This window comes from Pararge aegeria, chromosome 10, assembly GCF_905163445.1.
Source record: "Pararge aegeria chromosome 10, ilParAegt1.1, whole genome shotgun sequence".
In the NCBI taxonomy this organism is placed as follows: Eukaryota; Metazoa; Arthropoda; class Insecta; order Lepidoptera; family Nymphalidae; genus Pararge; species Pararge aegeria.
The window spans coordinates 13,803,246-13,831,080 of record NC_053189.1 but is presented as its reverse complement, the minus strand read 5'-3'; the positions used below and the strand labels follow the sequence as shown (position 1 = coordinate 13,831,080).

Here is a 27,835-nt window from a genome sequence, read left to right as displayed (position 1 = left end):
CTTCTGTTTATTAATTCCGGCCGCTTTCTCTCAACTCCTTGCTTTAATCTCATCAGTTATTCGCAGTAGAGTTCAGAATCGATGGTCCTGCCTGGAGGTAACAACTCATATTGAATAATGTAGTTGTGGTCTAACTGATTTGTTGTCAATTCGCAGTTCTTCAGCTACGTTGTAACTACTGGTATGCCGATCTTGCTCCACTTTTTAAAAAATGGCATCCATTCTATCCGTAACACCAGAGCGACGTGCATCTTTGACATCAAAATTTCCAGATTGAAAACGCTTAAACCAAATTTGTTCTACTCTCACAGACGCTGCACTAGGTACATAAACATCGCAAATTTTATTCGCGGCTTGCGTTGCATTTTTACCTTTTTTATAGTAAAATTTTAAAATGTAGCGAATTTCTTCATTAGACTCATCTTCAAAGTACAAATAAAAATCACTCATTTTCCTGATTTGAATATGGAATTATCTTCTTTAAAATTTAAATATTTATTCTTTGTTATATTAAAACTTGCTTCAAGGAAACCTCGTGAGGAAACCTACATGCCTGAGAGTTCTCCATAATGTTCTCATGGTGTGGTTCTCAAGGTGTGTGGATGCCACCTATCCGCACTGGGCCAGCGTGGTGGACTACGGCCTTAACCCCTTCTGTAGTGGGCCGGTAGTGGGTTGATATAATGATATTTTAAAATGCTCAATATCAAAATAAAAAAAACTCGTATAGCATATTTTTATTATAATACAATATACGGCACAATTTTAAAATACATTAATAATATGTTCTAATAAGCGCAATAGCATGCGTCAGCGGTATTCTCTTGGATCCAGTCTAAATACTTTGTAACTCTCACGTAGACACCCGGATATCCGATCCTTGCGCATCCCCAACCCCATGAGACGACTCCTAGAAAAATAACAAAAAAAACCTTTTTAAACACCTTTTTTCTCTGAATAATTAATTTTTTATATTCCCGAGTAAGATAAAAAATTGGTCATGTCAAACATTGTACTTTACATTTTTTTTTTTTCATTCATCATCTGTTGCATCTTAACGCACAGTGGGCATAAAAAAAGAGATTTTCTTGTACCGAATTTTGACAACCAAATCTGAATTTTTGGTTTTTATTTCCGATAAAGTCATATTTATCTATATATTAATACCTGGAGGGAAAACTTTGTACCCCTTTTTAAGAAAATTGCGCGGACGAAGGAGTATGATACTTCCCACACTTATTGTTTTATTGAGAAGAAGTGAAGAATTTCTTTTACAAATTTTTCAAAATATTCATTAAATCAATAAAAAAAACATTACACACACTACTTTGAAATGTTACCATGTATTTGGCACTTATAAACTCTTTTTTAATTGTTCTTTTTATTATATCCTTTAAATAAAAATCTTTGTATAAAACAGGCAAATTGATGTCGTATTTCGACCACTAGACCAGTATTTTCCATTAATTTACCCTCCTGTCGTGCATATTTTTGAAGCATCGCGACGGCTCATTTTTCAAATAATAAACAAAGTTATTATAACGTACCAATTAAATCATACGTATGCTCATTATTTTCAGCAACCAGAGGTCCGCCACTGTCTCCCTGCAACAAAATGTTATGTTCATCGTCTATATAAAATTGCAGATGAATTAAATCAGGCGTTGGATTTCAGATCCTATATTTAAAACAAATAATAAAATTACGACGCAATGTGAAGTATTAGGGAGTCCAATATATCCTGGAATCAGATACCTCTAAGGTAAATCATTTTTTATATAATTTTGATTGCTTAATTTAGTAAGAGATGATAATTGTTGAAAAACATATTTAACACGTTCATCATTGAAACATTAATTCAAATCCTATTAAAACACACCCCTATCGCGTTGGTCCGGTACATTATCTTATCACTTTTATGTGATCAAAATAATGAAATCACGAATTCGTATTGTTGTAGCGTGATGTGCCTTTTCCAATACAACTCTGACGAATTCCCTGTACCTACACTTGGCTCGAATGACGTGTGTGCAGAATCATATAACAGTGGAAAATAATAGCAAATAACAGTTTGATAGTTTTAAAGTATAAAGATAACATATGCAGAGGTAACAGACGTTCTGTTCGTTCCAAGGCAGGTGTCATGTTAATTCATCCGGCTTGTAAGCAACATTTCTGTGACCATAGCATCCATTGCTTCAAAAGAGAGAATAGTCTCAGGTTTTTTAAGACTGAATGTCTTTGAAAAGGGATAACATTTTACAACCTTACCCCTTTGAACAGACAAATGGCTTCCGAAGGAGGTTTGACGTGAGTAATGCGGTCGATCGTTAAAAAAAATCCAAAGCCAAAGCAACAAGTCTATCTTCGAATTTGAAGGCCACGTTATATGGCCTGGCATATAACGTGGAATAAAGACAAAATAGAAAAAGAGTCTCAACTCATGACTGAATATTAAAGAGATACTTACAGTGCAAGCATCCTTATGGGCAGTTGCGGGGTAGCCAGCACACATCATAACATCTTTAATCTTCGTCTTATTGTACTTTGTATTCCGACACTCCTCGTTGCTAAGGACCGGCAGCTGCGCTTCTAGAAGGGTGCACGACCATTTTCCGGTTTCAGCCATTGCCCCCCAACCAGATACCGTTGCTAGAGTCCCCACGTAGAGATTATAATCTGAAAAAAGCTGTATTGATTTAGGGAATACGTAAACCTCAAGGTACAGGCCTTTTCTCTAATAGCGGAGAAGATTATATAAACCCAATAGTCTGATCCAATGCGTGTTTGTGAGCTTAGCGTACTCTCCGAGACACGCGGGTCGCTAATTTCCTTTTTAACTTTGATTTGACTGTAGGAATCATACCCGATGGATGCATGATATAAGAAATAAGGAACAGAAGACCCTTGTACATGTCGTTCCTTAACCTATGCAGAACCTTATGTTTTTATAAGTTCTTATGTGCGACGGTTCGATTCAAAAGGTGACTACACTCTCCGAAATATATCTTGCAACCTTGCAAGTTTACTCAAGTTGGTTTTTAGCGATGATTTTTTTACTATGTAAGTCTCCCAAGTGTTTATTTTTTTTATATTATTGTGGTATGTGTTTAATTATGTGCTATAAAGTATACGTTCTTTCTTTCTTTACGAACCTTCGAGCAGAAATCTAGTCGGACTCAAACGTGATCTTAATAGGTATAGGCCCTAATTTATTACCTTATTTAGATCCGAAACAGAGTATTGATCTGCCAATAACATTTCAAAGTCGCCGGATTACAATACGAATGTAAAAGGAATCATATTATCTTTATGACTTGCAACAAGATGGTAAAACCCTAAATTTTATCGACCATAAATTTGGATTGAAATCTTGATACTAAAAATATTTTATTTTATGTAATTGGCCTTCCTTTCTGTATTTATATTTTTTAATTTTCAATTTTGAGTTATTTACCTTTAAAGTTTGAAGATTGATTGAATTGAGAGCTGATTGCATTTAATACTGCAGAAACACCTTTTTAACACTTTTAACAAATTACGCTTTTAGCTGAATACATTGAGAACATCAGGGGTTTATGATAAGAGGGATTGACAAAAATGATTCACATTTTTAATTCGATAAAATTAATGTCTACTATTATTTAGATAAACTGTATAAATAAATGAATTTTTAAATTTTGAATCTGAATACTGCCAGTATTCAATTTGGTTCAAAAAACATCGTTTATAATTTTTTTATTTCATTCATTACAGACTAAATAAATGTTAATGATATATAAAAAAAAATCGTACACGTTACGTTACTTTTCGTTTTGTGAAGCATATGAAATTTTTTGTCCTTACCTGACTTAGGCAAGCACACAGGCCTAATAGCATGGGAATACTCCAATGGCTTATTGAGCTGCAGAAGTGAGATGTCGTTGGATAATTCGGTTAACGTGAAGTTATGGACGTACATCTTTGTGACATAGCGTATTTCCGGTATGTGATACTTATCACATCTATCATGCTCACCAAACTTCACCCGAAACATGAACCACATAAATCTGAAAGAAGGTTAATAAAAATTAAAATCCGTGGCGCATTGGTGAGTGCCTTGGACTCATGAGTAGAGGATTCGATCGCCAGCAGGAACTATTTAGGAATTTATAATTTCAGAATTTTCTCTGGTCTGGTCCGATGGAAGTTTTTTTGTTTCCACTCTACCGTGAATTTAAACGTTTTTGGTATCTACTTTTTACATAGGTACTTGTATATAGGTACATACTTGCATATAACAATAATAATATATTTTATTTTAACCGTCTTTTTGTAAGAATTGCTCACTATTGCTCTTTTGTGTATTTTTCCTGTATAATTGAGGAAGACATAATTAATACTAGTTCAGTAGTCAATGAATAATTACACATAGGTGTTTGTGATGTAAAAGGTACCTAAAAACTATAACCTAATAATTTGAATTTTTTTACATATTTGTAGTTGCTATGTGTACAGTGCGTAAAATAAATATATAAATAAATAAATCATCAATCATAATCGTTGGAGTAGAGACTTTGGGACCGTGGGGTCCGGAGGCAAGAGCTCTTTTCAAAGAATTATCGAAAAGGGTTATCGAGTCTACCTGTGATCCTAGTGCGGGCAGTTACCTTGGCCAACGAATTAGTTTGGCCATCCAAAGGGGCAATGCTGCCAGCATCTTAGGAACTGTGCCTCGCTGCGGTGGTTTGGAGGACGTTTTAGATTTTATTTAGTTTTAAGGAGTTTATTTTAGGTTATATTTATAAAACAATTATTTTAAATAATTAATAAATGTTAATTACTTTAAATATTCAAGAAGAAATAAATCATCTGGTTCAGGTTGTTTAATTTCATTATGTTAGTTCTGTTAAAAGCTTCGATTTCTGTTTACAGATTTCAACGCAGTAATACCAGATTTTATTGATTAGACTAAAAAACTACTGGACGGATTTCGATAAAATTTACGGACACTCAATTTAGACCAATGTATTAGACTTCAACGCAAGTGCAGCTACAAGAGAACTCGGCATTGACAATATCGTTTAAATGTTGAACGTTGTATTATATAAATCATATTAAATGATTACTTTTTCGTATAATATTTAATTGTAATTATTATTTATGTATGTTTAACTTTGGTCTTAAAAGAAGGTACTTACAGCACGTACCTACGTACTTTAAGTAGTTCAACGATACATATGTTAAAAACACATTTAAATAATTTTAAACTGCTCTTAAAATCCCGAATAAAAGAACTGAGGAAAAAAATTTGATACAATATTAATTATCAAAGAAATACACAAAGCAATAGCAAAGGGATTCTTCCTTTGCTAATGAGCAAAGGAAGAATCCCTTTGCTAATGATATGTGCATTTCTCAAAAGCTTCTAAACTTGATTTATACATCCTTGACTTTCCTGTTTAGGTCGGATAAAATCCGACTTAAGCTTAGGAGTTAAGGACCATACACACCACAAGAAAATCTTGATATCACCTAAATTGGCCACATGACGATATGCATAACTAACATGAATTTTTATATTTATTACAATATCTATCAGTTTTTTGAGGATTTACCTCAAGAATAAGATTGGATTAAGAACTGAAAGAAAAGTGCACTACAACACATCAAACTTATATATTTTATTCTGCCTCTTAGACATCGATTATAGTAATTAATTTTACACTCTCTTAATTACACCATGCTTAAACGAAAATACTGTAGTGAAATGGGTGAAGCTGCTGCTGAAGGCAAGTTCGAACCCTAAAAGTCGGTCACTAATTATTTCCGAAAACTACGAGTATTTCTATTCGACGCATTCGACTGACAGTTATTTCTTTTAAAAGAGAGGGTTTGGACGCACCACGCTTCTATAATGCAAGCTGGTTTGCTTTAAGGATTTTTATCATAATATTTATTAGTTAATAACCGGGGCCGACGATATCACACACTCTCTGAAACACGAGGATGGACACAGCTAATTTCCAAGTCATTGCTGTGGCAAAAAAGGTTTATATTTCATTTTACCAATAAGGTAATTTAAACTTTTTTTCCCGACCCGGAAATCGAACCCATGTTACGCTAACCACTACACCAGCGATCCAGTTACCGGATAACCAAGTATAGTTATTGCAAAATACTCGTATATCTACATGATAAATATAATTATAGAAAATAAAGAAAACTGATCGATTCTAACACTGTATAATATGTATTGTGTAGAATGGCCTTTATCCTTATAAGCAAGCAATAAATTTTGTTTTGCGACGTTAAGCGTGTTATGGTATAATCAGTTCTAAAGAAGTAACACGATATTTTGCTTCATTCGTTTAAATGACTACTGCACAACCGAATAATATGTTTAACTTCTTACGATCGTGTTTTCGAGATATCTGTGTATTTATGATAATACACTTTAAAGAATTTTGTAACTTCCTATGGCATAACAAGCTGTTCCCGCGGATTTGCCCTCGACTTACGCTTGTAAACTGTACCCTACAGAATACTTTGTTGATTTTTTTTAAACGCCGTAGGAAACTTAATAACTAATTTTCCAATAATTCATTTTAGCAAACCCCCTCCTCCTCTTCCTCTAGGCCTATGATCAGTTTAGTTCAGTATTACAGCCTAGGAAAAATTAACATGGGAAAATTAACAAACTGGTTTTCAACAAATAACTGAACAAAAACATTAAATAGCTGTTTACATAAATAAATATACTAGGTATCATTTGCATTAAATGACGCCCGCTGCGCCTTTACGTGACAAAACGAATTTAGTAAAATTACCAGTTGACTCAGTATGTGGCTGTCAAAACACATTTATCTTGTTAAAAAGTCTTTGAATCGGAGTATCGGGGTGGTCTCATAAAACACTAAATATGAGTATACCCATACCATACCCGTAAAACATTATTAATGGGAAAGTTGTGTCTGTTTTTTATATTGATTTGTTTGTTGGCTATGTTAGGCTCAACTACTGCATCAATATTAATCAAAAAAGGCACATATATTGCTCGGCGGTTAGGCTGATCGTGAAACTGTGTTTGTCGAGAATGCAAAATGTTCATTTTATATATATATAAATAGTATATATACATAAAAAACTAAGAAAATAATTAATGTACCCTTTTACGCAATGTGCTGCCGACAAAACGTATCTATCATTGATTAGTGATGCCCCACAGCCGAAAGCGTTCCCATAGATTAGACGTGCGATCCATGGAAACGCATTTACGTTAGCGGTAGAACCTCCAACCACGCGAGCCTCTTCGTTGCGCTCACCACAACCTAGGAAAGAACAATAGTATTGTTATTGAATACTTGAAAATTTGATAAAAATATTATAAACTAGCATAGCCTGTTGCCAGCAAAATCGTACAGATAGAGAGTGCCCTACGAAACTTTCATACAGTGGAAAACAGGTGGAGAAACTGAACTGAGAACTTATTTAAGTTTAGCCTGTTTTTTCTCTCGCAAGTGTGATTAAAATGGTCGTATGAAACGCGTATGGTACATTGCTTATTACACTCTCGAATACTTATCGCGCTCGCGCGCCTAAAACCGCCTTCTGTAAAAAACTGTAAAATGCCACGTAACCTTACTTGTTGCATAATGTACTATTATTAAACTTGCGGTTTTTTGTACACAATACTACATGACTGACAATACAATACATACATTACGGAATAATATACATGAATACTTATAATATACAAATAAACACCCAGACACTGAGCAATATTCAAGTTCATCCCACAAATATTATTCCAGTTGTGGGAATCGAACCCACGGCCTTGGACTCAGAAAGTAGAGTCGCTGCCCACAGCGCCAATCAGCGGCAAAACATTGCTAAATAGAAATACTTAGGTACCAGAGATAAGAGATCCGATTCCGATTCCTAAATTTAAATCACCAATTTAAGAAGGATAATCGTTAGTAAGTGATCAATTATGAATAGTAAGTTACTTACTGCAATCTCGACAAGGAGGTAACTGATTGTCTGATTCTTGTCCATACGCGTAATATTCATCACTAACTCTGAGTAAATCCTAAAACACAGTTCAAACACAAACTTAAACTAAACGTAACGTAGCATTTACTAGAAAATTGCTTAGCAATAATATATAACTTCCAAAATATTAAATCTTTTTTTCATATAAAATCATCATATTGTATCATTAGCTTTTTATAATGTGCCTTGGAGTAATGCAATGCAATCAAAAACTATATTAATTGTTTTCTCTCTCAAAGGAGGTAAAAATTAAATTAAGTATAGCTTGAATAATACCAATCGCAAAACTATATGAATGGTCTTCTGGTCTAAAATTAGATTATAGGTCGGAGAAAAGCATTCGTAAAATTATATTATAGAGAAGACAATTTCGTCTCTCTCAAAGCAAACGTTAAATTATACTTATTATTTACCTTCCCTCAGGAGATAGTAATTAGATTGAAGCTTGGATCAATACAATTGTAAAACCATGTAGTTGTAGAAATTTGAAAAATTGAGATCCCGTTGACCCAAGAATATAGAGTAAACAATTTGAAATGAACATTACTGCATCGATCGGGTCACTATTTCACAAAATTAATGAAGTAAATATTATTTTTAAATGATTTTCAAGTATAGAACGAGACATTTCTTGACTGAAGACTGATAATAATACAAACAAAAATAGAATGATGATAATGAATAAAACAAGAAAAGACATAGCAAAATTCCAATCATACTTTTACTGATGAAAATTGTCAATGTTATCGCTTGACTAATCAAGATAAATGACAGCAATCAATATTTGTGGCAAATTCGTAACAGTAAAAAGTTATCGAATAAATTAACTCATCTGCGAGAAGTGAAGTATACATAGAAACATAGAAAAGAAACCAAAAAAACTTACCTTACTTAACGTGTCTCCGGCGCCGATAGATACACACAAAAATAAACAAACCAAGTAAGAAAACATTGTTTTTTTTCCTTATTTTCTGTTGCCACTTAAACAAAACAGATTAAAAATAAACACGCAAAAGATAATGTTTAGGGAGCAAAGCTTTTGATACACTAACTCATGGCTGCGCTCTGAATGAACTTATGAGCATTCCGCACCCTAAAAGGTAGCATTTCATTACTAAAACTCAAAAATTATAGCCGCTATAACCCAACACGACTAATCTGCAAGCTATATTTTATATGGAATTTATGTCTCCTTTACAGTAAAATTGTAGCAGTGTTTATTAAAGAAATTATCTCTAAAGAAGCTTTTTAAAGACAGCGTTTTAAGCGCCGATTAGAGGCTGTATGGACAAGATGTTATTTGGCAATGACCTCACAGATCAACGACCGCTGACATATCTAACTATATGATAAAATTCTAGGCTAACATAACATTTTATTGCTAATTTGAGTCTTATTGACGTCTTTACAGGTGTGTTTGACATCTTGATTTGTTTTTACACTCGTAACACGTGTTTTGTACATATTTGACATTTAAATATCGGTTCTATTTATTTTCCTATGTTTATCTTTTAACGGTAAACAACAGATTATCACTTTTTTATTATGTATATTTTCTTTTTATAATTTAGTCTCGTCCTAATTTGAAACACTTCATTTACTTGTTGTTCTCCGCTATTTCACCTGCGTTAATTAAGGGTTATAACTTAACACATTGAAGATTTTTATTACAATAATTAGGTGTTTGTCATCTTCTAATCTATTAGTCCAAATAATATGCTGTATAGGGCACAGTTTGTCTTCATAACATTGTATTGATGACGTTTGTGTAAAGACAAATAATATTATAAGGCTAAATAGGGCTACTGAAAATCACCTTTTAATATGGACTTAAAATGTTCCGTTAGTAAAAAGTTAACATGTTATATTTCTATGAAAACTGTTTGTTGTTTTTGTTGTATTCTTTGTTTTAGATACTAGAAACGGATATTTTAACAAAAATATCCATTTCTAGTAAATATGGATAATATACATAAATGAGTGAGTATTATTTGGATCTCCTGATTTCTGGTCACGAAAGAACTCCGAGCAATGATCTCTGAGCTTTCATAACAGATCCTGCCTTCGGATTTTTCTAAAATGTAAGAATAACTGACGGTCTTACTTCTCATCCTCCAAATTCTATTATTGTCATATTGCACTCCTAACTTAAACCTAAATGCTACTTATTCAGTAGAATACAAGTTTCTGTATGCTGTGAAATTATCTGTAAGTAGTGCCACTGGTACGGCTCCCCGCTGGGTGACTCCAGCCAGCCGAGCTCACTCCAGAAGCTTAGCAGGCCGCCCAGGTCGCCATGTATTTGCATTTTTTTGCATTTTTCGGAAGGACACTTGCCGATAACCACCTGAGGGGTTGCTACGGCGTCACCGGAGGAGTGGGGCCAGCGCGAAAGCTCGCCATGAGAAGAGCCCCAGGGCTCGACGACATCGGGGGGGAAGTGGGAGACGTCGACCCGAGGGTGCCTCCTGCGAGGACTCGGACCTCGGCTCGGTTCGACGTTAATCTGACTGTTGGTGGACTTTTGGACTAATCATTGTTTAGTCCGATCGCCCCCGTGACCGCGGTAAGGATCCACGTCCGGATGACGTCAGAAATCGGGGCCCTCGTCTTCGCCGGCGAAGACGCTGTGTATGTTGCGTGTGTGTGTGTTGTTGGGACACGTTGTCGGTAGTTATTTTGTCGTCAGGGTCGTCAAGGACATGCTTCGGACGTCGCCGCTTTGGCTCGACGTCGGGGACGGGGGTATAAGTGGACGCCTCGACCACTAGGGGGTTGGGGTGTCGGACTGTAGGTCGCCATGTGCTTCAGGGAGTGATGCTGAGGAGGCAAGGTATGCTGCGCTTTGCTCTGCTTCTCCTTAACATCGGAGCATTATGTGTAATAAATAATAAATATAAGTAGTATATGTGTTCACTTCATTTGTAGTGGCTGATTTCTAGCGACGAAAGTATTGTTAAAATTAGTTCAGCATTTTAAAAGTGTATCAGTTACAAACATACAAACAAATCTTTCCTCTTTGAAATATTAGTATAGATGAACAGAAATGTAGTTACACATAATGTCTACCGTAGAGTATCAACCATTCTTCCAACCTATAGATACCCGTAATTTTTTTTTCTTCGGTATAATTACGTTTCGAAGGTTACGTAGTTGGATAGGTTTAACTTAAATTTCCCACAATTTTTTTCTCTCCAAATAAAAACTTTTATCGAGTTTCCTAGGATTCCCCACTCGCTTCTTTCACTCTCTTACTTAACGTAAAGTAGGAACAGGCTTAGGTACACATATTTACTACAATCAATCTGATCCTTAGGTATTGCTCAAGATTCAATATATCACAAAAGACGACCTAATAACTGTCATTCACCCTTGGTTTAATAGCTACTAAATTAACAAAGTTTTATTTTAATCTCGTTTTATCCTCAACCATCGATCCACCCGTTATAAAAGTCCAATTTATTCGGCCCCGGCTAAAATAAAACCATTAATCTGAGGTACTTCATTTATAATATTTTACAATTCCACATACTTACATCTAAGCCTTAAATAGTATGGCATAATTACGTATATTTCGTGACTAATAATATTACAGTCCAAAATAATATAAAATATATCTAACAGGATCCTATTGATATATTTTTGGTACAATTTGTAATTTATATTTAAATACAATACAATAAATACAAGTTTAACAAATATATATTTTACAATGGAATTGGTTTATAAACGCGGAACGTACGATCGTTTTTAATGCAAGAATGCCATAATGAGTTAAAGAACAACACAATTTATGAATTTCTTAATGACAAGGTTGCTTGGAAGCGGCCGTTCCTCATTTTTATCTCATCAGAGTATATTAAAAGTTCCTTGCTGGGTTCATCTCGGTAAAATCTGTATTCCAAACCTTTGGTGGTACAGTCAGAAGAGAAAATTCTTCAGCCCCATTATTAATTTCTTTAATGAAACGTAAAATTTATACTTTTGTTTATTTATTAATATTATATCATGTTTACATGTAATGTATGTTTTCGACCAAGCAAATAATATAATATAATAATATTTTCGAAAATAATAAATATTTTCACATTTATTCTACAAATAAACTTTGTAAAGCAGTTGCATAGTTACGCAATGTTTTGTCTTCGAATGTCAAAAAACTGATGACAAATAGAGAAAAAACATTCAATAACAACTCATCAGCTATACAATGACTATTATTAAGACACTAAGTTATTTATTGTTTTTACATGTTCTTTTAATGTTAAAATCATAAATTAAGTGCGTTGACTTCATTTTACATAGAACTTATTGCATTAAAAACGATGAACATCATTAGAAACGAAACGACGAATCTTAATTTATACAAAAAATTGTCATCCTCTAAAATAATATCACTAAATCAATCGATTTACGCATTTGTATTATTTACACGAGTTTGTTGACTCAATAATGTATTCAATTCAATTTATATTACAAATTATGATTGCCTTAAAAACTCTCAGCTTAATTTTAGTAATAACGTCGATATCCTAATAGTCCGATCATATTAAATAAAACTAACTAGTTTTACTTCTTATGTATGGTAAGTATTTATCGCAGATAGATGTATCAACATATATTAAGGGGACTAAACACAAATATTGGCTATGGATGGTTCATTGTAAATATGAAATAAGTAGTGTACTTCTACTAACGCATGCAACATTTTCGTTTCGCAATAGCATCCTGTAGATAATCATAAGATATTTTTGAGCCAGGGAAAAGTATCAGTTCCCGCGGCATTAAAAAATAGCGCAATAAAGCTAGTTTTTATTACTTCTCGATGCTAAGGCAATTTTACATTTACTTCAGTAAAGTATTTTGAGTACTCTTTAAAAATGCAAAATTAGCGATCTCACCTGTAGTGAAGATGCAATCTAAGTTTGCAGTGCGCTAACCTGCTAGCAGTATAGCAGTTTGTGAAGCCCTTGACCAATTTCCATGCAACGGTAACAAACCGTGGACTAATATTAGACAACTAGAATTTATTTAAATACAAATTCTCAAAATTGACCCTGCTGAACCAGAGGGTCAACCGTCAAAATTTAATGCAATCAAATTTCTGAAAGCTCGACTAATGTACGACTTAAATCGAATACTGTGAATAAATGTGTTTAGACCCCAATAAACTTGCACTTTAGTCGCTGCAAAAGCAAGCATCCCGGGTGTTTTCCCGAATCCAGTCTAAGTAATTGGTAACTCTGGTGTATACCCCAGGATACCCCACCCGAGCACAGCCGTTACCCCATGATACCACACCTGTAAAGACAATAAAATTTATTAGATAATACTAAAGTAACAAGGGTTTATTTATAGATCGGAGATAAGCACATAGATTTTTCAACAAATCCTGCGTAGTTTTGTGTCTTCGAATATATTTACTATGTAGGAACATACAGATCTAGTTACATCAAACAGCCTAGTACATTCTACCATTTGGTGTATGAATATTATTTTAACCTAATTATTAATAGTATCTATTACAATTTTGAAAATTTAAATTTTAACTTTAATCACAAGAACATAATAAGTCATTTTATTAATTAAAGTAAATCTAAGCAATTTTTTATTTTATTTTTAATTCCGCACAGAAAAATTCATTTACTAAAAATGAAGCTAAGAAAATTTAATTGAATATAAGAGGTGAAATTAGAATAAAAAATAAAAAATATATATAATTATTAAAGAACTTAATGTCTTACTTAATTGACATTAATCATTAGAAAATATGGAAACTATGTTTTGATAAACAGTTATTTAATAGATTCCCCATATTATTTCATGCCATCACTGAGATATTCCGCAACATTATAGTAACATTTATTTTAATATAGAGTGCAAAATTATATTTTTCTGAAAAAAGTAGTTGAATAAGTTATGCCCTTTCGGAGGAACCGAGTTGAATTCCCAGCACGCCTCTAACTTTTCGGAATCACTTTTCGTTTTAAGCAATTAAAACTGTCTCACGAGAAAAACCTGCATGCCTGAGAGTTCTCTATATGATAATCTACTACTGCCTAAACCCTTCTTATTCGGGGAGGAAACCCATACTATCTGGTAATAGGTTGACAATGATAAATAATGTATGTAAATCACATATTAATATGTATACATTCTACGCCAGAAATTAAAAAAAAAAAATTTATTTGTAATTTCCTTATAAGCTTTAAAGGCAAGGCAAAACTGCGGCGTCAAACCTGCGTTCTAGGTTGCGTGCAATTAATCAGAAGAGACGCGCGTTCGAGCAAGAGAATTTGCTTGAAAAGAGTTGTTGCAGGACGCAAAACTGAACCCAGTTAGGAACACTACGGCCTTGCCTTTAACCGATTGATGTTGTCAAGTTTATCCAATTGTTATAATAATATTTAATTTTAATTCTTTATCCACTTCTGTGCCATGGAAAGCACGTCGATTCCGGATATTATCACTACCACCTTCAAGAAGAGAAAATAGGCATGCCAGCGCGTTCTAACCTTGACCTTTTCATTGCTTTCCATCTGACATGATTTTTGTCGAAACTAAGTAAGGTAGCCTTTGGGTAATAAAGATGAAAAAAACAGCCACTGATGATAAACATTTGAAGCGACAACTTCATGTCATGTTCCGCTATTCCTTTATATACTCGTACATCAATGAATAAAATGAATAAACCAGTGAAAGTGACAACGTTTGTTTGCAGAAGGCAGTACGGACGCTATAGGATTTGCAAAGTGAGTATAAATAAGTATCCATATTCATTACCTATTAGCTCGTACCGCTTGTCGTACTTTCTCTCGGTGATAAGCGGGCCTCCGCTGTCGCCCTGGAAACAAAGACGAATAACGATCCTCAATACAGCATTTTTTATTGCGTACAAGCTCGCTTGTAATCAATCAATAGCATTAATTTTAATTACAATCAATTTATATTTCATAACGTTGATATAACTACTGTTAAAATAAAATAGATTAATTGTACCACGTCAATTTCACATGCAAATTATTGTTGACGATCAAATTAAATATATATGACATTTTTGTAAATTTATAACAATAAAAATTTTAATATAATAGATTAATTTGATCGATTGCATAGATATAGTATAAATGACAGAGACACATAGGCTAGGTACTATTTATTAGTCTTAGAACAACATGAAATTCAATTACGTCCAAACACAACATCCACTCGACTTAATGTTTGGCATAAAGGTAGTTAAAAGGTTGCATATGCCATAGTCTTAACATTATTTCTTTTATTTCATTATTTCAATTAGGTATTTGTTAAGCGGTGGATAGGACTTCTACTTCAGTTTCGGGGGGCCGAGTTCAAATCCCAGCTAACTTTTTTTAATTTAATTCCGTAATTGTCCACCTGCAAGGACGGCACCAGGTAAAAGGAGTATTCCACCCCGCTTATTATTACACTTTCATTACTTGGATATTATTTCCACTTGTGTGATATTATTGTCACGGAGACTTTATAACGCTGTGGTAATAGATAAAATTGTATACTTTCCTCGGTGAGAAAAAATTTCTCCTGCCCATCCTAGCCGCTAGCTATGATGTAAGTTTTTACTGACAATGTTGGCTAAATTACCAACCAAGCCTATGGACCCAGCAATGACAAGATATTTTCATAGTTAATAAATAATTCATTGTCCAATCAGATAGCCCACCTGATGGTAAGTGGATAGCTATCGCCTATAAACAGAGCAACACTTTACAGGGCATGCAAGGAACACATCCTGCAGGGTTGCCCTCTGTCCATCACAATGGCTTAGATGTAAAACCTCAGGTGCCTTTTATTACACCGGCACGCACGGCTTTCAGACCGGAACACAGCATTGCAACAATGCTGCTTAGCGGCCAAAAAAAGCATGGTATTACTTTCCCGGATGAGCTCGGTCACAAAAAGCTCTATCACCCCAGAATATATTTAACTTCAGCGGGTCGACCAACGCTGCGCTTACCAGTGCGGGGCTGCCAATCCAGCACCTTGGGACCCCAACGTCCATCCTTTCTCCGAGCTATGTGCCCCGCCCATTGCCACTTCAGCTTCGCAACTCGTTAAGCTATGTCGGTAACTCTGGTTCTTCTACAGATCTCCTGATTACTGATTTGATCACTATAGATACTCCGAGCATAGCTCTCACCATCGCCCGCTGAGTGGCTCGGAGACTTATGAGGTCCATAGTTAGCGACCATGTTTCGGAACGATAGGTCATCACTGGCAACACGCAATGTTGAAAAAAAAAGCTTACCTGACATGAATCCTTCCCTCCGGTCTTAGGATACCCAGCGCAAAGCATGTTGTCGGTTATCATACTGGACGTGTACTTAGTATTCCTGCACTCCTGGTTACTTATTACCGGAACTTCAACTTCTTGCAGTGTGCACGATACCTTGCCTTCCTCTGTTAGTGTACCCCATCCTGATGCTACTGCTTTTGCGCCAACGTAGAGGTTGTCTGATAACAGCATAATTTATAGGTTTATTAAATTCCTCTCATAGGAGAGAGATTACGCGGTAGGATTATGGATGACTAAGGATTATGCGGTTTTACGGGCTGGAGTCATTTAGGTAGTCTTATCATAACAGGTACTTTTTGTTTATAAGTGAGTAAATTTGGCATGCACCATAACCTATCTTGAAGGCCTGGATATGGAGAGTTTCCTTTGTGCGAAACAACACGGGTATATTTTAGAAACCCTATAACTCATCAATCTTTATACACATGTGAGGAAAGTTAGACTTCATTTACCACCACATATGATATTACTAATACCTTTTCTTAATTTTCCAATCAAGGTAATCAATAAACGATAAATCACTCTCTCTGTCGGCTGCTATAACTTTTTGTAACAGCATGAGATTGAGGATAGGTATTAAACATAAACTAAAGGTAATCCAGTTAATGGTTTAACCTTTTTTTTAATAGCTTTTTAAAGTTCTACATTTTTAGTAAAGTCTTCTCTGTGAGTTTGTGAGATTGTTGGTAACCTCTAAATCTACTGAACCAATTTTGAAAATTCTTTCACCAATGTGAAGCCACATTATTAGAACAATTTGTTATAAAAGTATGTTTAGACCATCGATTTTTGTTACGCATGTCTCGTTTCTAGCCCGAGCCAGCGAAAAATATCATTGTGTACTCCAATGATATCTCTATATCAGGATAATATGAAATTAATCTAATAAGGTTAATCTGGCTGTGTGATAAGTCAAAATGTATTCTACTGGTAAGATTATGAGTAATTAGGAAAAAGGATTAATAGGAGAAATATAAAAGTAGGTGTTAGGCTATTTTATATACTGCGCCGACTGTGGGTGCTTCAACTTTGAAGTTTCGTTAACGATATATAATGGTATTCACACTCGTTCGACTGAACACCAAATCGAAGGAAATTAAAGAATTGCAAATTGAGCTTTATACTATTTAACATTTCACACTCTATAATATTTTTGTGGCAGTAGTAGGAGGAGGGGACGTCACACACTTTTAACAACACTTTTTAACCCACTTTTTTGTAGTAGTGTTGCTATTGAGTCAATTTTATCGGAAGGCCATAATGTCTAATTGCATAGGACATATTATGATAAAGAACTTACGATCACTCTTAGGCAGACATATTGGTTTTATAGCGGCACTCATGGGAACTCTCTCGTTCAGTCGTAATAATGCAATGTCGTTGTCGAAATTGGTGAGAGTGAAGTTCTGCGCGATGACACGGACCACGAAGCGGGTCTCGGGCCTCACGGTGGCATTGCAACGGTTGTGCTCACCGAATGTCACCTTTATCATGAACCACATAAAGCTGAAATCAAAAAATACTATTAGCGTGAAAAGTAGGGTAGCAAAATATCGTGGGACAGCCATCATTATCAATCTATTACTGGCTAAGTGCAGGGCGTACTGCAGGTCTCCTCCCAAAAAGAGAAGAGCTTAGACCGTAGGCTACCACGCTGGCCATTCACACGCCCTTGAGAACATTGTAGACAACTGTCAAATATGCAGGTTTCCTCACGAATTTTTCCTTCACTGTTGAAGCAAGTGAGATTAAATTGCTTAAATTGCACATCATTTCAATAAGTGAAAAGTGCGAGCAGATAGAACTCGTCCCACCAAGAGTGCGGCCGAAGTCCTAATAACGACTACGCTATCATCAATGGGACAGTTAACAGGTCTTATTTAACCCTCAATGCTGTTTCAATGCGGGTACAACAACAAACAAACAAACTTAAAAATACACTTTCTCATTTATTATATTAGAATGAAAAGCAAATCTCTTACACTCATGGCATTCAGTTACAAATCTAATCTGTCTTTTAACTCAATTGTGTGGTATATAACAAGGTACAGAAGAGTCAGTTACACCGTATGACATTACAAAGCCTTATTTGCGTTGGCATTGAGCGAAAGTGACACGAAATATTTTCGGACTTGAATGCTACGGCTCCTTATTTACGCTTTCACAAACATTGTATAGAACGACGTAACAAAGGTCGTGGGGCCATTATGACTTCTAAATGGTAAGAAAACATTAACGACAAAAATTCAAATTTGTTTTTTTTTTTTGTTTAAATCTCTCTATGTGGTTATTACTTACGTGATGCCTTTGTTTTTCGTGTTGACTAGTTCATTATGCAAGAAGAAATATAAAAGCAAATTTTAAAACCTAGCCTAATCTACCCTAACCAACTCATAAAATTTAAAAAACAGCATTTTTCAATTTCTCCATCATTAGATCGTTTCATCATGTCAGGTCTACCTTATAGGATCTGTTGAAACATAAAATCTGAATGTTTTTAATGGACTTACAAAATCTCAATTTGGTTGTATTCATAGATAATTTTTTTAGGTTTTTTACCTCAGAACTCGATCTTTTATGAGGCGATTTGAAAATTATTATTTTTTGTTTAAAATGGTACAGTTCCTATGTAGTCCCATTTTCATCATCATCATCATCAGGGAACTCTTCAAATATTATAGCGACACCTAAACAGCCATTTGAGTATATTTTAAAGTAACTTGAGCATTTGCTTTCGAAAAGCACCATTTGGTCAAGTGAAACTGTTGATGAAGACCACGGATTGCCACCGGAATGCAATAATAAGTATTGCAAGACGTTTACATATGGTTCATAAGCAATTTATATTTATATAGTCAAAATAAGACTGCTGATGGTGAAGTGCCGGGTGAACTCCTCAATTTTTAACGCCCCACGTTCGGGATAAGATATATTTCGTAAAAGGTTATGAGCAGTTAACATTTGGCTATTAAAACTTAGATAAGTGCAAATGTAGCCACTAAAATGCGTGAATTTTTTTGATACGAAACTAAAAAGCGAAATATAAATATACAAAATTTTTAAGTGGGTGCCAAGGAAAATGTAGAAACTGTACTGTTACTTTCCTTGCTACTATATAAAAGGGTAAATACGAAGTATTTGATCTGTATTTAGTAATTTTCTACATTTTACTTGGCAGTTTGCACCGACTTAAAAATGTTGTAGAAAATATTAATTTTTAGTTGTAAAACATAGTCGGATTTTTTTGTGTAGTTCGGAATACAGATTCTACTTAGGCACTAAGATATTGATATACTTACATGTCGATTGCTAATGTCAGATGCCATGAAATCAGCGGTCAACGGTATATACAATTGTACGATATTTTCATTCATACGAGTAATTCATTCAAGGGCAATTGTATATTATTTTATAACAAATTACCAAATGAAATATTTGAGATGTCTCTCAATAAGTTCAAAGTGTATATAAAACGTAAGCTTACAGAAAAATCCTATTGTAATATTAAGGATTACTTGAACGATAAAAAAGCTTGGGTGTGAAATGCTCTAGCTTCATAGCTTCATAGCTTCAAATAAATAAACTGTGAGATGGTTGGTTTTGGAAAAAAAAAAATTACCCGGCTAAGTTTGTTGTGGGCTCTTCTTAGACCAGGGCGCATTTGGAACCCTCGTAGCTTTAGGTTTAAGTTGGCGTACGAAGTTATCACCATCCCCTTACAATTATGTAAACATACATGTATGGACGCTTCATAAGTGACTGTGCTAGGCCTACATGAATAAAGAAATTTTGAATTTGAATTTATATCAGTCCACTACTGGACTAAAGGCCTCTCCCAACGTGAGGGTTTGCAGTTAATCATCACGCTTGGCAGACGAGTTGGTGATATTCCGATATATTCTCTTATTCGCCTCGTGCGACACCCGCGGTAGAAAGAGCGGTGGAAACGGCTTTATTCTAATCTGCGGTCACCACACGGCATCCAATATATTATTTAAAATGATGAAGCTGTGGTAGCCCATTGGGTAGGAGCTCGACTTCACTTTCAGGGGACCGAGTTTGAATGCCAGCACGCCTGTAACTTTTCAAAGTAATGTGCGTTTTAAGTAATTAAAATATAACTTGCTTCAAGGGTGAAGGAAAACATCGTGAGGAAACCTGCTTGCCTGAGAGTTCTACTAAATATTTTCAACGGTGTGTGGAGTCCACCAATCCACACTGGGCCAGCGTGGTGGACTACGGCCTTAACCCCTACTCATTGTGGGAGGAGAACCGTGCCATGTAGTTGACTGGTAATGGGTTGATATGATGATGATGATTATTTTCAAATAATTTATTATCATTCAATTCACTATTTTAAATAAATTTATTGCAATAACTACGTAATTGTATCTGTTTTCTCATACTTTTTATTAAGAGTTTCTCAATTCATTTAACTAATCTAGAACGTTATACGTAGTTTTGTTTTTACAGTATACCTAAACAGTATCGAGCTGGTTTTTCCCTCAACAAGATATAATACTGCGAAAATAGGTAAAATAAACCAAGAAGCTGTTTCAACATCAGTAACTTGTTTAGTTTTTCTGACTGCAAGCGCAGCCTAGTTTAACTGCTATGAAGCCCCCCTTGAAGACTTGATTGCCTTAGATTATCGATTTGCTTCGATTCATCTAATGACAAAAAAAATACCAAAAAGCTAACTGACGCCTTCAAAGTGGACATTTAGTGAGGATAATGAACTCGTAAGTTTGGAGCTTGCTTCGCCCGGTTTAAAGGTGAACGCACTGACACCACTGATTTGAATTCACAAATTCGGACCAAGCACTTATTTTGGCTTGTTTTGCCATTCCCCGGTTATCGGACCCGTATTTCGATGATTTACGATCTCATCTGTAATTTGGAGACGCATAAACATTTTCGTCAAAATAAAGAATCCTAATAACAAGAACAAGTATCTCATTTAACGTCCTCTAGTTCTCCTTTGATTAACATTTTAGGTATAATAATTACAAATTAGGATTCTGCGTTGTTCCAAAATTGACAAGCAACAAAGAAGCCCAGGATCTTCTTAAACACGTCATTTGTTTACAATTAACCTACATTACACGACACAGAAAAACATTTGAATTGAAATTAACGCGTAGATTTCAGAAGCGTTAAATTCATTGTCATCGATTAACCTTAATTACTCTTTGAATTTAAAATTACTTAACATACATAGGATTAGGATTTAAGAAAAACAATATGCGGTACTAACTTTGAAATGGTGAATTATTTACCAACTAAGTACTCAGTGTAGGTGTAGAGTCAACATCCTCTTAAGTTTTGTGCAAATACTTTAAAACCACTTGCTAAAACGTCGAAACTTCTCGGGTGGTTCAATCAAACGGTACTTGTGTTTCAAATTTACCCGCGAAATATTGTTTACACGTACAATGCGGATGTTTTTATGACCATAAATAAAGGTTTTTATGAGTTAGTGAAAACTGTTTATTCTGGGGCCTAACAGTAGTTTACTACTAATTTACAGAGTTGTCAGTTTAGGCGCTAAGTTTATCGTATCCTCAGTTATTTTTTCTATTAATAACCTAAAGATGACTTATATAAATAGACAAATACTGAATTAACTTTAATGTTTCATCATCGTTCTACTGCTGGACACAGGCCACCGTACAAAAGACATGGTTTTAGAGCTTAGACCCACCCGCTGCCCTAATTCAGACTTATGGGCAATAACGATTATAATCAAACCTAACTCCGGACTGGTATTTAGAATTTCGTACAGAATGATTCAATACCTAGTAATACTTAGCCTGGAATCGAACCCACGACCACGTTAATTCGTAATTGAACATGATAAGCACTTAATCAAAACGGCAGTCTGTCATTAATGTTGTTTACGTGATTGTTTATAAATATACGAGTAGCTTTTTGTGTCTAATGAACTTTAAATAAAATCAAATGACAAAATGGCTCTACAAAAGGTCATTTTAAGGCTGTTACACATTAAAGTACGGTAAGGTATTATTAAATGAATCCAGGAAACCGAAAATCTTATCGATTTTTATAACGAAACATCTGCACTAATTGAATAAATAATACTGAATGTGATAACAAGTGATCACGTAGCCTAAGATGAAACTTGCTTATTGTACCTCGATGAGCAAAATATAGTTGAGGAAATCGTAGAACCTTTCTCATATTAAATTTCTACGATGTCCGCAGATAACTCTTTGCATAGGATGCTTACTTAATACGTTACTTTCTCCGGTCAGTTTATGTAAAGTTTTCGACAAAAAGCTGCGCTGCTGCAGTATGGAATATAAGGTAAAAGTAAGAAGAGGTAAACATAAGAATCTGTACCTAATACGGTGTAACGTAAGTATATATTTTTTATGCAACACCATACAGATCTTCTAAAATCTTTTTATACATAGGGACCATTCGCTCTCACAACCTCCTCAGTCTTCTAACCATGCTTCTTTATCTGACGAGGAGATGAAATCTTATTTTTATTTAAAAACTTTATTCGTACACCACTACACAGTTAGGAAAATAAAGGACGAATAGAGAGAAACAAAAAAACTGGAGTACAATACAAAAGGCGGCGCTAATCATTTCATTTCCCCAAAATTCTAAAGCAATGACTTCATTTCAGTATTGTAATCTAAGCCTAACACTATAACTTATAATTTATAGATAGGTATCTTACATCCTACCTGTTTTAGGTAGGTTAATTATAATTATTGTTAATCTGTAAAGCAACTGGTCCGAAAGTAGCATGTATACCTAGTATAAGCAATTTCTATATTGATAGATATCTACTTAAAGTTTGCTATTACAAAATTGATGCTACCTCTACTCTCTTGCTATTAAATTTCTAGTTGATCTCTATAATCATGTTCTAAAATAATGGTTTTGTAAAGATTTTGCAAAAACTGGGTATCTTGGGTTGTAAGAATCAGAAAACACTGTACTCGGAAGGATATTCCAAACCTAGCCATGCGCGTGATAATAGGAGGTGCAAATGGTTTACGGAATGTTGATGATTTAGAAAATCACACCCGGTGTCTTGCAACATAGTAAAATTGTAAAGAGGAAAATGAACAAATAGTTCCTGAAAATACTCTTCAAAATATCTTATGGAACCCAGACAAACTGACTACCTTACGACAATAATTATGAGTTTTGAGGAAAGCCAAATTCTCGCTTATAAGCCTCCTGGCTCAGCGATTTATAGCATCTTAAGAGACCAACTGGTAATTGGCGAAGACTTCTTAAAGGTGAAAGCAGAACTCCATGCACAAACGTACTTTAGCTTTATTCAAGGAAAAAAAAGTTGTTGTATCGAGGAATTCCACTTAATTTTAGTGAAAATACAAAAGTTGTGGACAGTGACTTGAGCTTTAGGTTATATAATAGATTTACTGTCCTACAAATTAAAAAGCCAACACTAACATTTAACAACCACTTTAAAGTGCTTGCTTAATGCTTATTTACTTAAACTCAAATTAAGGGAGGCTTCCACTGAAGATATCTGTACCTACTGTATCGAAAGGAATTTGCATGAAATTGCGTCCGATATATTTAAATTTGAGGTCACGTCACACAGAATCAGGTAATTTTGTCCAATCACGAACCGGTTCACGCATTCTACAAATAACCTCGATACCTAATGATGATTTTCCAATTGGTGTTAATAAAAACACAATAAATATAAAAACACATATTGTGCTATAAATATTTTATACAGGCTGTTTATAGGTCTTTACATATAAAATTTTTGCGTTTTGTAGTAGCTCTGACCTCAAATATCTCCTCTTTTTCTAGGAAATCCAATTCGAAATTCAAATCGACTTAATGTTCCTCTGTGTCTCAAAACACCAATTTTATATTTAAGTATCTAATATAAAATGAAAATGAAAATTGGTTTCGAGATAACTATAATAAAGAAAGCTAACTAGGGAAAGATTTTTTTCAAATCATACCCAAAAAATACGGGGTTGAAATTGGTAAGAAACTTCAACTTATTATTGAAAATGGAACTTTTGGAAAGCCGCGGGTAAAAGGTAGTAATTTACCAATGTCCAACAACGGCCAATGGTACTTCTTACACTGAAATTTATAGTCGGGACGTGAGCAGTAACATCTAACATTGAACATTTATATCGGGGTTAAAATTCTTGTCATTTCCACATTTTTATCGCTGAAGAAACCCTTATCTGTTATAAACAACAAACTATATGTATTGGGGCTTATTTAGTTACCTGTACTGATCAGATATTCGCCAACATTCAGTTAGCAAGCATCCAGCCCCATCTGCCAAATTGGAGGTTAATTTTGACTATGAAATGAATAAAGTTTGAATTCGTCTCACGGCGACTGAATCGTTCCCTAGAGGAGTCCCTATCTTGACTATGAATTCCAGTATTAATGTTGGTAAACACACTTTCTTCAACCTCAACACAGCTTCTGAACCATAACAAAACACCCTCGCAACCATAATATTGCCCTTAGTCAAGACTCCCTTCAGCCGGACGTCAGTACCCAAATTCATTCCGGTCTAAGCCTGTTTGAAAGCAAACATAATTAAAATTTTAACCTACCCTTTAACACAATGCGCAGCAGTAAGCACGTATCTATCGTTGATGACCATCCCGCCGCAGTAGAACCGCTTGAAGTAAGTCAGCTTGGCCATCCATGGAAACTCGTTGATGCCAGCTTCCACGCCTTCCACTATGCGGGACACTTCATTCCTTTCGCCACACTCTGGAATGCACATTAACAAACATTATGTTTCATGTAAAAATGGTCTAGTGGTTATCACCTTCGATTGCAGATCGCAAGGTCCTGGGCTCAATCTTTTGGTCATGGCAACGATTAGTATTGGGGTTTTCTATTAAGAAATCCTCGGAAATTGGTGGAGATTCACCATCAGATAGTTCAGTTGTACACATTTCTCTAAACGTAATAATTAACAGATTTAAACTTTGAGAGTTACGTCAATGTTCCTTGTAGTATAGTATAGAGTTATAAGTATAGCAGTAATAGTATAGCATTAAGCTGAGAATAGCGAATTGGAGATCATAATTTTATCTTCCATTTGCTGCATACATTTAATGACTTGGGTCAACGTTACTTACCCAGCAATATCGGCTTTTAAGTGGAGCTGCTACTAGGCCACATATTACTTGCAGTAATTTATGATGGGGAATTAAAAATTTAATAGGAAAAGTTAACGATCTCATTTTGTGTTTGACAATGTTTACGTGATTGAAGATTAGAAATACATAGTGTGTAACTGAAGTACCAAGAGCAAGAATAGTTAATATATTATTCATGCAAACCTGAGTCGCTTTGTTAAAACATATTAAATAAGCTGAATCGTTATCTTTACTATCTGCGCGTAATATCATAAATCTGAACAGTGTGTGTGTATATTTGAAACTACGTACGTAGGTACAATTGAAAAACATTTTGGTTAGGTTTTTTTACCTATCGATACCTGTAACATAATGTTTCACCCGTAGTTTACGCGGATGAAACCGCAAGGCACAGCTATTTTATAATATTAGTATGACTATTACAGTACGATATTGTCGTAGAAATGTGATAAATTAAAAACAACTAACTGCATGTACACGATGTCTTAGGTTGATTATACTCCATCCATGGGGGCCGGTTGCCCCAAACACCGCCAAAAAAGTTCTTAGTGAATACACCACGCTCGTCCCGTGCCAACTCCGCCTGTCAATTCGTTAAAAAAAACTGTTTTATTCATATTCATAATGTATAGGCATAACTTTATAAAGCTAAACATAGATCTACAAGCTAAGCACATTTCATGATGATCACATATCTTGAATATAAAGTGTAAATAAATTGTTGTATACTTTAACGTCCGTTTTCAGTATTCAATCTATCTGTAAGCAATAAATCTACTATACTGCTTGGCAACCTTGTTTTTGTGAAAAAATGTGTATAATTTTTTTACCAAATGACAACTTTGCTAAGCGGCTTATCAGCGGACAACGGACGTAAGTAGGTAACGGACATAACTGTCAGTTTTAACTTCTCACTTTTGTTTTGTTTTTCACTTACTTTTCTATCTGTATCGATTACATAATCAAGCTAATGGATATTTGTATTGGTCTTACGTGTTACATCTGTACATCTTACAATAAGATTATTTGATAAACAGTGTATGTAAATTGTTGGTGTCTATAAATAAATAAATGTGTTATTTTAAAGCACAGAGTTTTAATTTATACGTTATATTTTATTATTTTTAAGACTATTGTATTTACTTAAAAAAAAGGCGGCCTAATTGCTGCAAGCAATATCTTACAGGCAATCCTTGTAACAAAGAACCTTTGGCAAAAGGGTCAATTTGAGGGCGGATATCCATAACCCTTTCCACGGTTAAGCTTTATAACATTTTAATTAAATTAAACTTATAACAATTTTAATTGAAAATTTATTTTTGTCATTGGCACCAATTCTCTTGACTAAATCGGTAGGTTCAAAAATGGTACTATCCCTTTCCAGGTGAGCAGCATACAATTTTTTACAAACCGTAGCCAACGTTTCGTTTCTGAATTATTAGATAGTAGCTACAATAGAATCGGCACCATTTTCTATACTTCTTCCTTAACAGGTTTTTATTTTTTTGTTAGGGTAAACGCCCTTAAACCGAACTAAACTGTTAAAATTGGTGTAGATCCTATGAAGATGTTTCAGAATGGTGTCGTAACTCTTCACAGGACTACAGAATAAATACCACACGCGAGACTTTAGTAATAGTTCCCACTTTTACTTTACGGAAAGCAAGGTCCTGCTTTCGATTCATTTATTGAATTGGTTAATATACCAAATATTTACCTTACTACTTTCTATTAATAAATTCTCAGTACTGAGTTAGAAATTAAGGGATAGCAACCCCCGTAAGAAAACGTTAAGCTGTCCCGTTTATTATCACTAACGAGTGGTTACAATTCGTTAAAGCCCACCAATCCGCATTGGTACAGTATGGTGGAACTATGCTCGAAAACCCCGTCTCTTTTGGGATGGCCGCCCTCAGTGGGAACGTTAAGAGACTATTGAGTAGTAGTGGAGCCAGCAGACGTAGTAGTGGAGCTTTTTGTTTGTATGTGGGATGTACTACCGCCATGTTTTCCGTTTAAAAGTGAGCCATAGGTTTGGTCCGTCAATTACTATAAAAAAAATTAAAAAAACTTTCAACATACACCACATTAACGGTTTTCTTCTAATATTAATAATTAAATAATTAAAAAACCATCGCAATCCCAACACAAACCTGCACATTAGTGAAAGTGAGCGCCACAAACACAAAGAAAAGAAAGCACTTCCACATATTGACGCTGCGCTGGAGTCAATAAAAAAAGAAAGAAAAAAAATTAAAATTCGAATTCAGAAATCGCACAATTTGCGCATCGCTCGACTTTAAAC

The 27,835-nt window shown here is 34.7% G+C and overlaps 1 protein-coding gene across 1 annotated transcript; it reads right to left on the bottom strand.

Moving 5' to 3' along the window:
• Positions 1 to 764: 764 nt before the first annotated feature.
• LOC120627056 (transmembrane protease serine 9-like) lies at positions 765 to 27,835 on the bottom strand. Its single transcript, XM_039894895.1, has 14 exons — positions 27,684 to 27,835; positions 25,999 to 26,113; positions 24,973 to 25,135; positions 17,667 to 17,872; positions 16,319 to 16,524; positions 14,818 to 14,878; positions 13,222 to 13,335; positions 8,921 to 8,997; positions 7,993 to 8,071; positions 7,148 to 7,310; positions 3,847 to 4,049; positions 2,471 to 2,679; positions 1,548 to 1,605; positions 765 to 910 (listed from the first exon to the last, which is right to left on the bottom strand). Exons 1-14 carry the CDS (start codon positions 27,738 to 27,740, stop codon positions 789 to 791), a joined length of 1,833 nt encoding a protein of 610 aa, XP_039750829.1. The 5' UTR covers positions 27,741 to 27,835; the 3' UTR covers positions 765 to 788.

Excerpts from the sequence above, each read along its gene's own strand:
- LOC120627056 (XM_039894895.1), bottom strand. The coding sequence starts at position 27,740 with ATGTGGAAGTGCTTTCTTTTCTTTGTGTTTGTGGCGCTCACTTTCACT. Across the intron at positions 8,998-13,221 it reads CCGGGATGCTTGCTTTTGCA|GAAAAAAAACAATGTTTTCT; the intron begins GCGACTAAAGTG and ends ACAGAAAATAAG. Across the intron at positions 8,072-8,920 it reads CCGGAGACACGTTAAGTAAG|GATTTACTCAGAGTTAGTGA; the intron begins GTAAGTTTTTTT and ends ACTGTGTTTTAG.